At 43.4% G+C, this 16,934-nt stretch overlaps 1 protein-coding gene across 1 annotated transcript; it reads left to right on the forward strand.

Moving 5' to 3' along the window:
* Positions 1 to 383: 383 nt before the first annotated feature.
* Positions 384 to 12,489, forward strand: LOC138674823 (olfactory receptor 5B21-like). The gene is made up of 2 exons (XM_069762638.1): positions 384 to 492; positions 11,543 to 12,489. Exons 1-2 carry the CDS (start codon positions 384 to 386, stop codon positions 12,487 to 12,489), a joined length of 1,056 nt encoding a protein of 351 aa, XP_069618739.1.
* Positions 12,490 to 16,934: the final 4,445 nt, after the last annotated feature.

The raw sequence follows: 16,934 nt of genomic DNA on the forward strand, positions 1-16,934 counted from the left end.
AGCGCAAAAACATGCAAACATGAAACATGAAAATTGAACTGCATTATTGCACTAGAAATATGAAAAATGAGAGCGTTTAGCTCATAAAAATGGCCAATTTTATGTGTTCCTGGTAGACACTTTACAGCATCTCACCATTTTTATGCGCTAAACGCTCTCATTTTTCATATTTCTAGTGCAGTAATGCAGTTCAATTTTCATGTTTTATGTTTGCATGTTTTTACGCTGCAGCGTGCTGCCTTATTTACTTGACTATATACGAGTTGGCGACTCTAGGTTCAGCACCTGTTCACACAGTTTTAGCGCTGCAGTGTGCTGCCTTATTTACTTAAGGAAATATTTATTGACTCAAGTCTATGACCTGTGGGGTGCAAACGGCAGAAATGAGATCACAGCTTACGTGCTTTCTGGAGAAGGTCACTCAGGCCAGGATAGTGGTGGAGAAAAAGCTGTACTTCCAGGTGGAAGAAGTGAGCCATGCAAGGCACGTCTGTGAGCTTGCCTCTCCGTAGTGCCATCACCAGGTTCACACAATTATCGGACACGGCCTTCCCTGAGTGCAGGTTCAGCGGAGACAGCAATTGATCAAACTCAGCCTGGAGAGCTATCTACAACTCTTCAGCTGTATGACTGTGATATCCAAGGCATATAAATTTTAATACTGATTGCTTTAAGTCCTGGCTGCGCATTTCGGAGATGGTGGGGATTCGCTCTCCACTGTTGGAATGCGTGTCTCATTAAGGCAGAAGTTGAGGGCGCAGGTGGAGGCCCTAAAGGAGATAGAGGAAGCAGAAGCAGTGGATGAAGTGTTAAATGGACAGGTTTGTACTGAAAGCCTTAGGCATTCCAAGACTTGTAGAGCAGCACCTGTCCCCACAGCCACCAGAGTCACCAAGTACGAGATGTAACACCCTTGGCCATGCTTACTCATCCAAGTGTCTGTGGTGAAATGCACCCTGGCAGACAGAGATTTTGTTAAGGAATGGGTGATGTTCTCTGTGACATGCTGGTGTAGTGCAGGCACAGCTTGGAGATGGTAGAGTTCACCCTTTTAACTTTGTCATGTGTAGGAGGAAATAATCTTTTACGTGACCAGAAGTGCAGAAAAACTGCTGGACCATGAGAGAGGTGCAGGCAGAAATATTACGGTGGACTAAGAAACTTGTGGTGCCCTCGTTCTTTAAGATTGCAGCTAAAGGCGGGCTCTCAGTCAGTATGACTGGAGCTGGTAATACACCCAAGGTTCTGCGGTCGAAGACCTGCGTTTAAATAGTTGGCATGGTAACAGAGGAGGGGGAAGAAGCAGCAAATGCGACTGATGGTGCTGCTGATGGTTGTTGAGGTTCGCTGGTCCGCATTTTTGAGCAGTGGGATTCCCACAGTAAAGCATGTTGATTGTGCATGTGAAGGTTCATACATGTAGTATTACAGTTAGTGCACTTTTTACCTCTACTCAGTTTTTTTTGCAAAGTTGGCAGATTACTTGAATTGGCTCATCCTCTGCAGTGTCAAAAAAGGTCCAGGCTAGGCAACCCTTGCCACCCCTGTGAGCTGCTGGCCCATGGATGCTGCTGGTCACAGGCACAGTTGTGGCTGAGTATGCATTGTTTGTTGTGGCTGCATCACTATTTGTCTGCGATGTATGGCACAATGTAACCTCCTCGTCTTCCTCCTCAGATGTGCCTCTATATTCATGCCAACTGGGATCTAACACCTCATCATCATCATCCTCTGTGCTATCACATTCCTCACCCTTAGAGTCACCCTGCTCCACTTCTTGCCCTGACAGCACAGTACAGTCCAGTCCGCATGAGCCTCAGATATCTGAGTTTCATCAGGATCACTCCCCCCACGGGTTAACGTCCAAAGGCGGTGGTCAGGATGCTGTTCGGACCCTACTTTGTCCTGCCCCGGATCCAAACTAAAAAAAATTTGAGCATCAGTGCCGGGATCCAAGAAGTATCGTTTCTCCTGGTGGAGAGTGACATGATAAGCATGTCGAGGTGAGGAGACTTAAAGCCGCAATGCTCCTCTGGGAAATATGCAAATTGTCTCTTCAGAGAGGAAGAGGACTAGAACTCTAGTGCCACCTATTGGAAGTAGCAATCCTAGCAGTCAATGTCGACTCTTTAACAAGCTTTGTCACATGACTTAGGATAATAGCCAAACCAGAATCTCAATTTGCAGACACTGTGTTTCGGGGTACTGCCCCTTGTCAGTGCAAAGTGGAGATCTGGTTTGGCTGATTGAGAGGCATCTGACATCGGAGTGTGCGCCATTTCATGCACCGCTCCCTGTGGCTGCACCTCTGAAGTCAGCTCACAGCCAACGTGCCGGCAGCATGTATCGCAGTGCAGGGATCCCACGGGTCTCTGCAACATGATGCATGTCATCTGGATCTGCATCTTCAGTGAAAACGCAGATCCAGCAGAAGCAGGGACCTGTACCCCCTTGCCTGGTTGTGGACTTAATGCCTGCGATCACAGTCGTTACACATCTGTGTTTTTTTGCATTGGTGAACCAGTAGTCTTATCTATCCCCATATTTGTTAATTTATTTTCAATAAAAGTGAATTTTGAGTTCATCTGATGTATTCTATAGAAGGACGTAAATCTGGGGATTTATTATGATGGAATATAGGCTGAACTGGATGGACAAATGTCTTTTTTCGGCCTTACTAACTATGTTACTATGTTACTATGTTACTTGTAGTGTTAACAATGGAGTTTTCAAAAAGCCAGAGAAACAACAAAGTTATGATTTACTTGGGGTTTGAATATCTTGCATTTCGTACTATGAACGCAGTGGTGACTTGGAGATGTCGACTGTACCGCTCTTCAAAGTGCCATTCAATTCTCAAAACAAAAGATGGCAACGTAGTTCAAAAACTAACAGAACATTGCCATGACTCCTGACCGTCGCGCGAGTGCTTTCCGTATCATCATGCGAGTGTGATGCGATTTTGCTTTTTTTTTCTCAGCTAACATCAGTGTGACATCTGTGTGGTGTCTGTGTGCTATGCGTTTTTAACATGGTCTTTCTCATCTTAATATATACTTACCTTCTAATGTCTTCACATCCTGTTTCATCCAGATGTGTCCGGATCTCAGAATTCCAAGCGACGGAAATTCACCGACCTCCATATTGGGACACCCAAGTGATGGGTGTATCAATATAGAAACTGCTGGTGGTACCAGCCTCTTGTGCGGTACCACCAGCGGAACACCAGCACACACCACACACACACACACACTGTATACGCTATACGCACCACAAACACACACAAACACACACTGTATATGCCGTATGCAGCCTCTTGCGCGGTACCACCAGCAGAACACCATCCCACCACAAAAACATACACTGTATACACCGTACGCACCACACACACACACACACACATACTTTATAAGCCGTACGCAGCCTCTTGTGTGGTACCACCAGCAGAACACCATTGCACCACAAAAACATACTTACCTTCTAAAGTGTTCACCTCCTGTTTCGTCCAGATGTGTCCGGATCTCAGAATTCCAAGCGACGGAAGTTCACCGACCTCCATATTGGGACACCCAAGTGATGGGTGTATCAATATAGAAACTGCTGGTGGTACCAGCCTCTTGTGCGGTACCACCAGCAGAACACTGGCACACACCACACACACACACACCACACACACACTGTATACGCTGTACGCACCACAGACACACACAAACACGCACTGTATATGCCGAACGCAGCCTATTGCGTGGTACCACCAGCAGAACTCCGTCCCACCACAAAAACATACACTGTATACACCATACGCACCACACACACACACACACACACACACACTGTATAAGCCGTACGCAGCCTCTAGTGTGGTACCACCAGCAGAACACCGTCGTGAACACAACGCTGCCTGGATCAGCCGAATGATTCATTGACCGCCACCATCTTTGTACAGGAGGAGGCATGCACAGTTTTAATGTGACTGCCGCTATCTGTCTGCACAAAGATGTTGGCGGTCTGATTTGCTGCGCTTGCGTGAATTCCACGCAGGCGCAGTGAATCATTAGGGTGATCCCAGAGGCAGATGCGCGACGTATCTACAGGCAGGGAAAGCCGGTCACATTAAAAGGGGTTTTCCCACGAATGAAAGTTCATTTTAAAAATTGTCTGTGTCTGACCGTGTACGGAGCCTAGCACATCTCCTTGGCAGGGGAGGAAGCAAAAGACAATACTGACATTACAGCAGGAGATCACAGAGGATTCATTTTGTCAGGTAAAATAGTGGTGGAGAGCGAGAGAGAGCAGACAAGGAGGAGAGCACATGGGGTGCACAGGTCAAAGAAGAGATGATGAGAGAAGACAGCAAATGGGGAAGAGAGAAAGCGCAAAGGGGTGAGAGAGACAGAGCACAGGGGAGAGACAGCTCAATTTGAACAGCACATGAGGGGAGAACACAGCACAGGAAGGAGAGAGACAGCAGACAAGAGGGATACACATGGGGTAGACAGGTCAAAGAAGAGAGCACAGACGGGAGACGTCAGCACATGGGGAAAGAGAGAGTGGATAGGTGGGTGAGCACATGGGAAGAGAGATTCTCAATGCTGCGAAACCCGCCCTCCCGATGCGATAGCATGTGGCCTCCATCTAGTGCTGTATAACGTTCGAAAAGAGAAGACAGACAGATAGGATAGATAGATTAAATAGAATAGACAGATAGATAAATGCTGTAAAAGGTAGATCAGGCTTACCAGTCTCCCACCCATTAAGCCTCATGCATATTCACTGCATTGACTGGCAAACAGCCAATCACAGAAGCGCAGACTGCATTTCCTCGATCTGAACGGTGTTTTTGCTTGGTTGCCACCCCTGAAAATGGCGCTAGTGTGGCTGTACCCATACCTCTATACTATCCCCCTGCCCTGCAGAGCATCTCACCTATAATTCCATATTATTCTCCTGCCCTGCAGAACATCACACCTATAATTCTATATTATTCTCCTGCCCTGCAGAACATCTCACCTATAATTCTACATTATTCTCCTGCCCTGCAGAGCACCTCACCTATAATTCTATATTATTCTCCTGCCCTGCAGAGCATCTCACCTCTAATTCTATATTATTCTCCTGCCCTGCAGAGCATCTCACCTATAATTCTATATTATTCTCCTGCCCTGCAGAGTATCTCACTTATAATTTTACATTATTCTTCTGCCCTGCAGAGCATCTCACATATACCTGCATACTATCCCCCTGCCCTGCAGAGCATTTATCCTATAGCTCTAAGCTATTATCTGTTCTGCAGAGCATCTCACTTATAAATCTCTACTGTTTTCCTGTGGGTATTCATGTCTGTGGGCACTTTTCACATATCATGTGAACACCTTGCACCTGAAATATCATAGATCTGAAACTTTGCGATGCTGCAATTGGCAATTTTCCATGTGGGTAATTTTCCATGTGGGGAAATTTCTGTGTGGGCAAATTTCTGTCTGGGGAATTTTCCGTGTTTGGAATTTTCCGTGTGGGGAATTTTCTGTGTGGGCAATTTTTCCCTGTGGGGAATTTTCCGTGTGGGCAATTTTCCATGTGGGGAATTTTCCGTGTGGGGAATTTTCCATGTGGGCAATTTTCCTGTGGGCATTTTTCCAGTCACCTAAATTTATTCATAAATACAAGTCATTATACAGGAAACAAAGTTTTTTAACTTTTTTTCCTGTAAAATATTTCTCTTCAATTTTAAATGTTTTGTTGTCAGTCCTTAAAGTGGAGTAAAAGTGTGAGACCATTGGACTCAGCAGCAATCTGGGAGTCAGGGATGCTTCTGGTGGCCTTCCCTATGCTTTTCTCCTTCCATTCATCACTTTTTCCATCTATTTCAACATTTTCACTGCCCTCAGACCTCTGTGTAGTCTGCCAGAAGAATGCTCAGGTTTCCTTTTGACTCCCAATATTCTTGTTTCTGGAAATGAGCAGCCGAGCAACAGAAATTGCTTGGTTCAAGCTACGAGAATTCAAGGACTTTAGTGCTCGCTCAACCCTACCACTTAGTCAATAATTGTCTAACAATTGATTGGTTAGGGGAACATTTATGACCATTTCTTGTGCATTGAGGCCAGAACTACAGGTATCAAGCACAAACCGGTGAAGTTGTAGCAAATAGCAGAACAGGACCAGTAAAAGATGGTTCTGGATGAGTATCATTTATTTTGTTACTTTTGGGGGTCTTTTAAGCAAGACATTTTATCTACTAGACATTTATTTTATTAATAAGCTGTTCTTATTACCTGTAGTTAATGAATGTTTGGGGTTAAAAGTTTCTGAAATCCCAATATTTGGGCTCTGCATGGAATTATTCTTTGACCTTAACTAACACAAAGATCCATTGAGAGAAGTCTTTTCAGGTAATTTTAATAAATTAATTTAATGTTTTCATTATTTATAATAAAGCACACAGGGCTGTGTCTGGGCCACAATAATCAGCACTGGGACCTCTGCACAGAGTCATCCTCCTGGGGTAGATGAGATCATATAAAGGGCTCAGGATTTATACCTTTGTATATTTAAGTCAGACCATACAGATAACAGAGCACGCACGGGGTCTCCTTTTCCTCAGTCGTTCCCTAGATCTTTCTAATATTGTCTCTAAATTCCAAGACTATTTTTTTGGAAAACCTCATTAAAAAAATTGCAGTTGTTCATGAAATTGATTTTTATTGACTCTGATTTTTTTGCCTCCCGAAAAACTCATTTAACAAAATGAATTAAACTTGGCTGGAATAAAAGAACATTTGATCGTACATTGCACGTAGCAATAACCTTTACGATGTGTTCAAGTCTGTAGTTCGCAATATAATTCAGGAGATAAATTAGGGAGGTATAATAAGAAAGAATAAATGAAAAACACTCATGATTATAAAGGTAAGGTTGTAAATGTCATGTTTTATTACATCTGTCCTGAAAAGTTCCAGGCACTTATTGATGTTTTAGTTGGGCACATATACATTGGCCAATCTATGTGTTAAGTACTTTCTTTTTACTGTAGATTTTCCTATAGCAAATTTTGCATTTCCAATTTTTCAAAATGTAACCAATGTTCTATGGCAGTAATACAGTTCCAATTTTCCAGATGTACCATTCTAAACAATTCAGAGCCGCTTTATATTTTATTGAACTGTTAAGTTAGCTGACACCTATTCACACTAGTAGGGATATATTGGTCAGTTTTTTTTCTGTTTCCAGCTTAGTAGATCGGTTGATCACTGATTAATACCTCTCATGGTAAAGAAACCTTGTCTCCTGAAGATAGCAAATATTTTTTTCCTACAGCGGTGTTTAAATAGAAAGGTTTTTCACCAAGACTACAGTGAAACCTCTGACGAAGACCACCACTCACTGTCAAGCTAGGCTACATTGCCAAGCCCTTCATGAACTTTTCACAGTTGTTGACTACTTTGAGATGATAACCCCCTTCAGAATGCAATCCTTTAGTGCAATTTTGATTGGTAAATGGTGATAAAAGAGTCTGTCAAAGCTTAAATTCAGCAGATGATTTGAATTTAGAAAGAAAATTTGCAAAGAAGTTATTTGATGTAAAAAAAATTGCTTATTATACGTTGGGATCCCGAATCGTAAATTATAATAACCATAAAGTGTAAAAAAGAACATAACACCCTCCTCATTGCTCTCCTGTCCTGTCACAGTAGGGTATTTTCTCGGCCTCTAATTCATCCAGTCTCTTCTATCGTCTGGTGCCTGACGTCATGATGTATGCCACTTCAGGCAATTACCAGTCCTCGGGCAAAGCACGTCGTGGCTTTGTAACATCAAAAGTATAGTAGTCACTGAAAGTCCCACAGCAGAATAAATAGGCAGAAGAGGATGTTATCATTATTATTTATTTATATAGCACCATTGATTCCATGGTGCTGTACATGAGAAAGGGTTACATACAAATTACAGACATCACTTACAGTAAACAAACTAACAATTAAAGACTGGAGGGGTGACTACCCTGCCCTTGCGGGCTTTGGTAGTGGTGAGGAGGCAGCGAGGTCAGTGCAGGCTGTAGGCTTTCCTGAAGAGGTGGGTTTTCAGGTTCCGTCTGAACGATCCGAATGTGGTTGATAGTCGGACGTATTGGGGCAAAGAATTCCAGAGGATGGGGATATTCTGGAGAACTCTTGGAGGCAGTTGGGTGAGGAGCGGAGAAGTGTGAAGGGGAGAAGGAGGTCTTGGGAGGACAGGAGATTACGTGAGGGAAGGTATCGGGAGATTAGTTCAGAGATATATGGAGGAGACAGGTTGTGGATGGCTTTGTAGGTCAGTATTAGCAATTTGAACTGGATAATCTGAGGGAATGGGAGCCAGTGAAGAGATTTGCAGAGGGATAAAGCGGAGGAGTAGCGTGGAGAGAGATGAATTAGTCGGGCAGCAGAGTTAAGGATGGACTGGAAAGGTACAAGCGTGATAGCAGGGAGGCCACAGGAAAGGAAGTTGCAGTAGTCAAGGCGGGAGATGATGAGGGCATGCTCAAGCATTTTAGTAGATTGACGGTTGAGGAAAGGATGGATTCTGGAGATATTTTTGAGCTGGACGCGACAAGGAGGTGGAGAGAGCTTGGATGTGCAGTTTGAAGGACAGGACAGAGTCGAAGGCTATTCCGAGGCAGCGGACTTCCGGTATGGGGGAAAGCATGATGTCATTAATTGCAATAGATAGGTCATGTATGGAATATCTATGAGATGGAGGAAAGATGTTGAGTTCAGATTTATCCACATTGAGTTTGAGGAAGCGAGAGGAGAAGAAGGATATGGCTGATAGACACTCCGGGATTCTGGACAGCAGAGAGCTGACGTCTGGGCCAGAAATGTAGATCTGAGTGTCATCAGCATAAAAGTGGTACTGGAATCCATGGGATTTTATGAGTTGTCCCAGGCCAAGTGTATAGATTGAGAAGAGTAGGGGTCCTAGAACAGAGCCTTGGGGGGCTCCAACAGAGAGAGGGTGGGATGAGGAGGTAGTGTGGGAGTGGGAGATGCTGAATGTATGGTTGGAAAGGTATGAAGAGATCCAGGATAGGGCAAGGTCTTTGATGCCAAAGGAGGAGAGGATCTGTAGTAGGAGGCAGTGGTCAAATGTGTCAAAAGCAGAGGACAGGTCTAGAAGGAGGAGTACAGAGTATTGTCGGTTAGCTTTGGCTGTAAGTAGGTCTTTAGTAATTTTGGTCAGGGCTGTCTCAGTTGAGTGATGGGTCGGAAACCAGATTGTAGATTGTCAAAGAGCAAGTTAGATGAGAGGTGGGAGGAAAGTTCAGCGTGGACGTGCTGCTCCTGGATTTTGAAAGCGAATGGAAGCAGCGATATTGGGCAATAGCTGAACATAGCTGTTGGGTTGAGGGTTTGCTTTTTAAGGATAGGTGTGATTGTGGCATGTTTGAAAGCAGAAGGGAAGGTGCCAGAAAATAGTGATAGGTTGAAGAGGTGGGTTAGGGATGGGATAAGTGTGGTGGTGAGGTTGGGGAGGAGGTGGGATGGGATGAGGTCAAGTGCACAGGTGGTGAGGTGCGATTTGGAGAGCAGACAATTAAGCCCCAATTCAGTGATCTTGGAGAGGGAGGTTATGGGGTTTGGGCATTGGTCTGGTATACAAAGGGGTTGTGGTGGTTGAACAATGAAGACTTGCCTTGTTTGGTCAATCTTATTTTTAAAGTGTGTGGCAAAGTCCTCAGCAGATGAGGGAGGTTTTGAGGGGGCAGTGGGGGGCGGAGGAGGGAGTTAAAGGTTTTGAATAACTGTTTGGGGTTGTAGGATAGGGAAGATACGAAGGTTGTGAAGTAGGCCTGTTTAGCAGAGGTGAGAGCAGATTTAAAAGCGAGTGTGGCTTGTTTGAATGCAGTGAAGTTGTCTTGCGAAAGTGTTTTCTCCCAACGCTGCTCTGCAACCCTGGACAGTTGCCAGAGCTTTTTAGTGGTGTTATTGTGCCAGGGTTGTCTATTGATACATCACACTCTGCCATGGACGAGAGGGGCGACCGTGTCAATAGCTGATGCGAGAGTGGCATTGTAGAAAGCAGCTGCACTGTCTGTGTCATGGAGTGAGGATATGGATGCCAGTGGTAGGATAGAGTCAGAGAGCATGTGGGAGTCTCAGTGTGCAAGGTTTCTGTGGGGGTGCGCATGTTGCTGGACATGGGTGAGAGGTGAGGAGGACAGGGATGAAAAAGTGAGCAGACGGTGGTCAGATAGAGGGAGAGGGGAGGTGTGAAGTTAGATAGAGAGCAGAGACTAGTGAAGACCAGATCTAGGGTATGTCCGTCTGTGTGGGGGGCTGTGGAGGACCACTGAGTAATTCTAAAAGGTGAAGTAAGGGACAGAAGTTTGGAGGCTGTTGACTGAAGGGAATCAGTGGGGATGTTGAAGTCGCCCATGATGATGGTGGGAATGTCAATAGAGAGAAAGCAAAGAAGCCAGGTGGAGAATTGGTCAATAAAGGCAGTGGCCAGGCCTGGAGGTCGCTATATGACGGCTGCTTGGAGGTTGGAGGGAGAATAGATGCGGACAGAGAGGACTTGAAAAGAGGGGAGGATAAGGGAGGGTAAAAGTGGGATTGGTTTAAAGGTGTAGTTTGACGAAAGGAGAAGACCCACTCCTCCACCATGTTTGTTGCCGGGGCGAGGGGTGTGGGAGAAGTGGAGGGTGTTAGCCATGTTTCTGTGAGGCCGAGGAGGGCAAGATTGTGAGAGATGTTTCACAAAGGAGAAAAAAATAGACTGGACAGTGCAGAGGAATGAATGGTGGTCATTGGCAATTGGCAGGACAAGTCAGAGGCAAGGTAAGTATCATTATTTTAATTTCTGATCTCCTGGACAAGGCAGATTGCAAAAAAAACAGATTCCAGAGAATCCAAATTATTTGAAAAATTCAAGGTAAACTCATGTCTAGTGGCTATATTAAGGGGAATCTGCCCTCTCCAGAAAAAGAATTTACCTACATACAGTATATATTGATAGCATATGTGGGCAAAGCAGGCTGTCAATCATTGTGCTGGGATGGGAATGCAATGCACTCACTTCTTGGTGAGCGGTGACAGTAATGACTTCCTGCACTGCCCCAATTACTGTAAACTAGCTGGTGAATGGAGAATCAAATTTAATTTTTACTAGTAGCTGCTTCCCCAGTAAGCTGCCTAGATATAATTTCTCTGCTATTACCACAATATCTACAAGTAAATAGCATATCAAGAGGTGGCAGTTCTCTTTAAAGCATCTATCGAGGTTGTAATGAGAACAGAATCAGCACATGGATCTCAAAGGCAGAACCATTTAAACAACGAGAAGTTTAGAAACAAAAAAGATTAAGGTCATGGAGTAAAAAAAAAGAGAAAATGCTAAACTAAATGAGTCCTCCATGAAAAATAACTCAAAACACTTCCTGTGATTGCAAACCTGAAAATCATATTTTGAATTTCAAGAAAAATGTTGTAGTATGGTTGTGCCTTATTAGGGTCTTGCCTCTAGTTAAATATTACCCTCTTTAATTTTAATGTCACCACAGTTGTCTCTAATAATACACAAGTGGTCGTGTTTATATTGTCTGGACTGACTGATGATGACGAACTAAAAGCTGTCCTCTTTATATTATTTGTTTTCATCTACCTTGTCACTATATTCTCAAACCTTGCCCTGGTGGCTATTATTTACAACGCCTCTAACCTCCAGAATCCGATGTACTACTTTCTCAGTTACCTTTCATTGGTGGACATCTTCTATTCATCAACCATAACCCCTAAGATGCTTTCAGACCTTGTGTCTTTGAAGAAGACCATTTCCTTTGAAGGTTGTGCTCTCCAGTTCTTCTTCTATGCTGGTTTGGCCTCCATAGATGGCCTTCTTCTCTCCACTTTGTCCTATGACCGCTATGTTGCCATCTGCCACCCTCTCCATTATGTCTCCATAATGACTAGGATGAAATGTCTATGCCTTGTTTTACTTTCCATCTGTTTTGGCTTCTTACAGTCCTCCATACAAACCGGCTGTGCTTTCAGTCTTCAGTTCTATGGGTCCTACCAAATTGACCACTTCTACTGTGATGCTCCTCTAATCCTCAGGTTGTCTTACTCAGAAACATCTACCTGTGACATAGTCACTTTCTTTATAGTCAGTGCTTTGGGAATGGGTATATTGATGACTATTTTTCTGTCATACTTCTTAGTCATTCGCTCAATTTTACGTATACCATCAGCAGAGGGCAAGAAGAAAGCCTTCAGCACTTGTTCGTCACATCTCATATGTGTTGTGATGTACTCTGGAACCATATTTTTCACCTACCTGCATTCTCCTTCCAGTGTCTTATCCATACAAGACAAGGTTGCTTCTATTTTTTACACAGCAGTGATCCCAATGCTGAACCCCTTTATATATAGTCTGAGGAACCAAGATGTGAAAAGGACCATCATATCGTCAGTTCAGAAGCTGTTAGCAAAGTGTATAAAATGTTCTTAAAAAAAATTAATTTGTATCAATGTGTAGGGAAGTTTGAAGTCTGTTTAGAAGTGATCACTGTGAAACCCAGAGCACAAGAACTGCGATCGGCACGACAATGGCTCCAACTTTAGCAAAAAGGTTTTTGAAAGTTTGGCAGCTTAGGACAAGGAACACATTTATAACATAAAAAATCTGTCAATATCAAATATATAGTACCGGAGTTGATTTATCGATGATGTGTTGGTGGTATTATCTGGTACTGATTAACAGTTTAATGATTTCATAAAATAAATCAATTGTAATAATATAAATATGGAATTTCTAGAACAATTTAGGAATAATCTGGTGGAATACTGACATGTCAGAATTGAAATAAAGGATTCAATGATTATTACAAGCGTTTTTAAAAAAGCCTAAAGTTGTAAATGCTTTGTTACATGTTAATAGTTACCATCCAGAATAAGTGAAATGATCCCTAAAGTATGGCCAGCTCTCATGACTGAGGATCGTTAATAGTCCATAAGGGTTCTTCCTGGAAACACTGGAGCTAGCAAATAGGTTAAGTGAAAGGCTATAAGATAATACAATTATGAAAGCGTATAAAAGAGCTCAAAATCAAGATCATAGACACATACTGTATGGGCTAGGGGAACACAGCAAGTAATAGAGCGATTGATACAAGGTGCATTCACAGCCCGGTGACCACCGTGCAGGGATACCTGCTGCAAAGTAATGGCAGATGGACACTGAGCTCACACGTGGGTTAAACTTCACCCCATGTGAAATGTAAGCGACATCTGTTGCTTCACTTAGTCATGCTGTACACAGAAACTAATACCCTAACTAAGGTTGTGTTTGCTCTGTAACTCTTCTGTGCTAACCGCACACATGAAGGAACCAGATGCTAAGCCAAGGCTAATTGCCCCCACTGACGCTAGCTGCCTGCCTGAGTGTACAGCCCCATGGCTAAAGAGACGCACACCACATATATACAGAGTGGTATTATTATTAGTATCCACTGGCAACAACCACACACAAATGATACTAGCGCATGGTCGTGCTGCCATGCGAACCTTTTATAGTGGTAGCTCTTCAGGACCTTCCTAGTGGACCAATAGGAGCTGCAACAGGACCTGAGTGTGTGACCCCACAACCTCCAATGAGAGGTCATCAATTGAGCATGCTCAGAAGGAGAAAGCAGGACTTAGTCCCAAGAGCGCCTGCTCGCCGCTGAACAGTACTAGTTACAATGGCTCAACCTGGAAGGGCAGCAGTAACATGACGTACAGTATCTGTCCAAGCCAGGCGCTGGGACTGGTGTTTCCATCGAGCAGGCTCCACTGCTGCTGGAGAAAAGTGGGAGACCGCAGCAGACATGGTTTGTGAGTCCCCCTGTGCAGCGGCAGGAACTCGACATCTAACACCCCGGTGTTGTGATCGACGTTATTAACGGTATAGCGGCCACCACAAAAAAAAAAATTGGTTTTAAATTTAATTTCTCTCTCCTCTGATGTAATCTCAAAAGAGAGAAATATGGTCCCCGACCCCCCCCGTTATCTTTGCTGTCCCTGCAACCCCCCTGTGATGTCTCCCGGGCTGCTGGCATCTTCTTCCGGGGGAAAATGTAAATTTTTTCCTTCCACATTGCTTTAGTGCTTGTGAAGCACCTGAAGGGTCAATAAACTTCTTGAATGTGGTTTTGAGCACCTTGAGGGGTGCAGTTTTTAGAATGGTGTCAATTTGGGGTATTTTCTGTTATACCGACCCCCCCAAATTTTCTTTAAATGTTAAGTGGTCCCTAAAAAAATGGTTTTATAAATTTTGTTGTAAAAATGAGAAATCGATGGTCAAATTTTAACCCTTATAACTACTTAAGAAAAAAAAATTGTTTCCAAAATTGCGCTGATTTAAAGTAAACATGTGGGAAATGTTATTTACTAAGTATTAAGTATTTTGTGTGACATAGATAGCAAGTCATACGCGATCTGCCGCGCTCAAGGGTGGAGAGTGGCTGATCGCGACCACATATCAGCTTATTATCACAGCTGACATCTGGCACTATGTTCCAGGAGCAGTCACGGACCGCTCCCGGCATGTTAACCCCTGGAACACTGCGATCAAACAAGATCTCAGTGTTTCGGTGGCATAGGGAAGCATCATCACCCCCTTAGAAAGGGAAAAATAATAAAATAAAAAATGTATTTATTTCTGTTTTCCTATTTGGATTAGGGCTAAAGTTAGGTTTGTGGCTAAAGTTACGGTTAGGGTTGTGGCTAAAGTTAGTGTTGGGGCTAAAGTGAGAGTTAAGGCTAATGTTAGGGTTAGGGTTGTGGCTAAATTTAGGGTTAGGGCTAAAGTTAGGGTTGGGGCCAATGTTAGGGCTTCGGAATGGGCTAATGTTAGGGTTGGGGCTAGAGATGGGTTAGGGTTTGGATTACATAAAAGGTTGGGATTAGGGTTGGGATTAGCTTTAGGGGTGTGTCAGGGTTTGAAGTGTTGTTATGGTTAGGGTTGGGATAAGGGTTAGGGGTGTGTTGGTGTTAGGGGTGTGTTGGGGTAAGGGGTGTGGTTAGGGTTGGAATTAGGATTAGGTTTCAATAACCTGACCATCACATCCAAACATAGACTAAGTGTGAACAGGTGCTGAACCTAAAGTTGCCAACTCGTATACAGTCAAGTAAATAAGGCAGCACACTGCAGTGCTCAAACATGCAAACATGAAACACGAAAATTGAACTGCATTACTGCACTAGAAATATGAAAAATGAGAGCGTTTAGCGCATAAAAATGGCCAATTTTATGTGTACCTGGTAGCCACTTTACGGCATCTCTCTTATACCAGGTCCTACACTTGCCTTTCCTCGCTGAGAATAAACGTCTCCATCTGAATGGGTACCTGTGAAACCTCTTCTTAGACTAAAATTCTCTCTCTCTATGGAGGGGTATTGGACCTGCTGTAATTATAACACCTGTGGCTAGGAGGCGGAGTGCTCGATCAGAAGGCTAAAGAATACATTTCAAAAACCTGACCGTCACATCCAAACATAGACTAAGTGTGAACAGGTGCTGAACCTAGAGTTGCCAACTCGTATACAGACAAGTAAATAAGGCAGCACACAGCAGTGCTAAAACATGCAAACATGAAACACGAAAATTGAACTGCATTACTGCACTAGAAATATGAAAAATGAGAGCGTTTAGCGCATAAAAATGGCCAATTTTATGTGTACCTGGTAGCCACTTTACGGCATCTCTCTTATACCAGGTCCTACACTTGCCTTTCCTCGCTGAGAATAAACATCTCCATCTGAATGGGTACCTGTGAAACCTCTTCTTAGACTAAAATTCTCTCTCTCTGTGGAGGGGTATTGGACCTGCTGTAATTAAAACCCCTGTGGCTAGGTGGCGGAGTGCACGATCAGAAGGCTAGAGAATACATTTCAAAAACCTGACCGTCACATCCAAACATAGACTAAGTGTGAACAGGTGCTGAACCTAGAGTTGCCAACTCGTATACAGACAAGTAAATAAGGCAGCACACTGCAGTGCTAAAACATGCAAACATGAAACACGAAAATTGAACTGCATTGCTGCACTAGAAATATGAAAAATGAGAGCTTTTAGCGCATAAAAATGGCCAACTTTATGTGTACCTGGTAGCCACTTTACGGCATCTCTCTTATACCAGGTCCTACACTTGCCTTTCCTCGCTGAGAATAAACGTCTCCATCTGAATGGGTACCTGTGAAACCTCTTCTTAGACTAAAATTCTCTCTCTCTGTGGAGGGGTATTGGACCTGCTGTAATTAAAACCCCTGTGGCTAGGAGGCGGAGTGCTCGATCAGAAGGCTAAAGAATACATTTCAAATACATGACCGTCACATCCAAACATAGACTAAGTGTGAACAGGTGCTGAACCTAGAGTTGCCAACTCCTATACAGTCAAGTAAATAAGGCAGCACACTGCAGTGCTAAAACATGCAAACATGAAACATGAAAATTGAACTGCATTACTGCACTAGAAATATGAAAAATGAGAGTGTTTAGCGCATAAAAATGGCCAATTTTATGTGTACCTGGTAGCCACTTTACGGCATCTCTCTTATACCAGGTCCTACATTTGCCTTTCCTCGCTGAGAATAAACGTCTCCATCTGAATGGGTACCTGTGAAACCTCTTCTTAGACTAAAATTCTCTCTCTCTGTGGAGATAAAATAAAACAAATTGGATCTGAAATAAAAAATTTTGTGAAAAAACGTTAAATGTTCATTTTTTTTTAAACATTGCAAAAATTCCTGTGAAGCACCTGAACGGTTAATAAACTTCTTGGTTTTGAGCACCTTGAGGGGTGAAATTTTTAGAATGTTGTCACTTTTGGGTATTTTCTATCATATAGACCCCTCAAAGTGAATTTAAATGTGATGTGGTCCCTAAAAAAATGGTGTTGTAAAAATGAGACATCG

The sequence above is a fragment of the Ranitomeya imitator genome, chromosome 4 (assembly GCF_032444005.1).
Source record: "Ranitomeya imitator isolate aRanImi1 chromosome 4, aRanImi1.pri, whole genome shotgun sequence".
Lineage (NCBI taxonomy): Eukaryota > Metazoa > Chordata > Amphibia > Anura > Dendrobatidae > Ranitomeya > Ranitomeya imitator.

Bases quoted from the DNA above. Each gene is read 5' to 3' on its own strand.
- LOC138674823 (XM_069762638.1), top strand. From the start codon at position 384: ATGAGATCACAGCTTACGTGCTTTCTGGAGAAGGTCACTCAGGCCAGG. The intron at 493-11,542 runs GTGAGCTTGCCT...ATGTCACCACAG, and splicing joins GAGCCATGCAAGGCACGTCT to TTGTCTCTAATAATACACAA.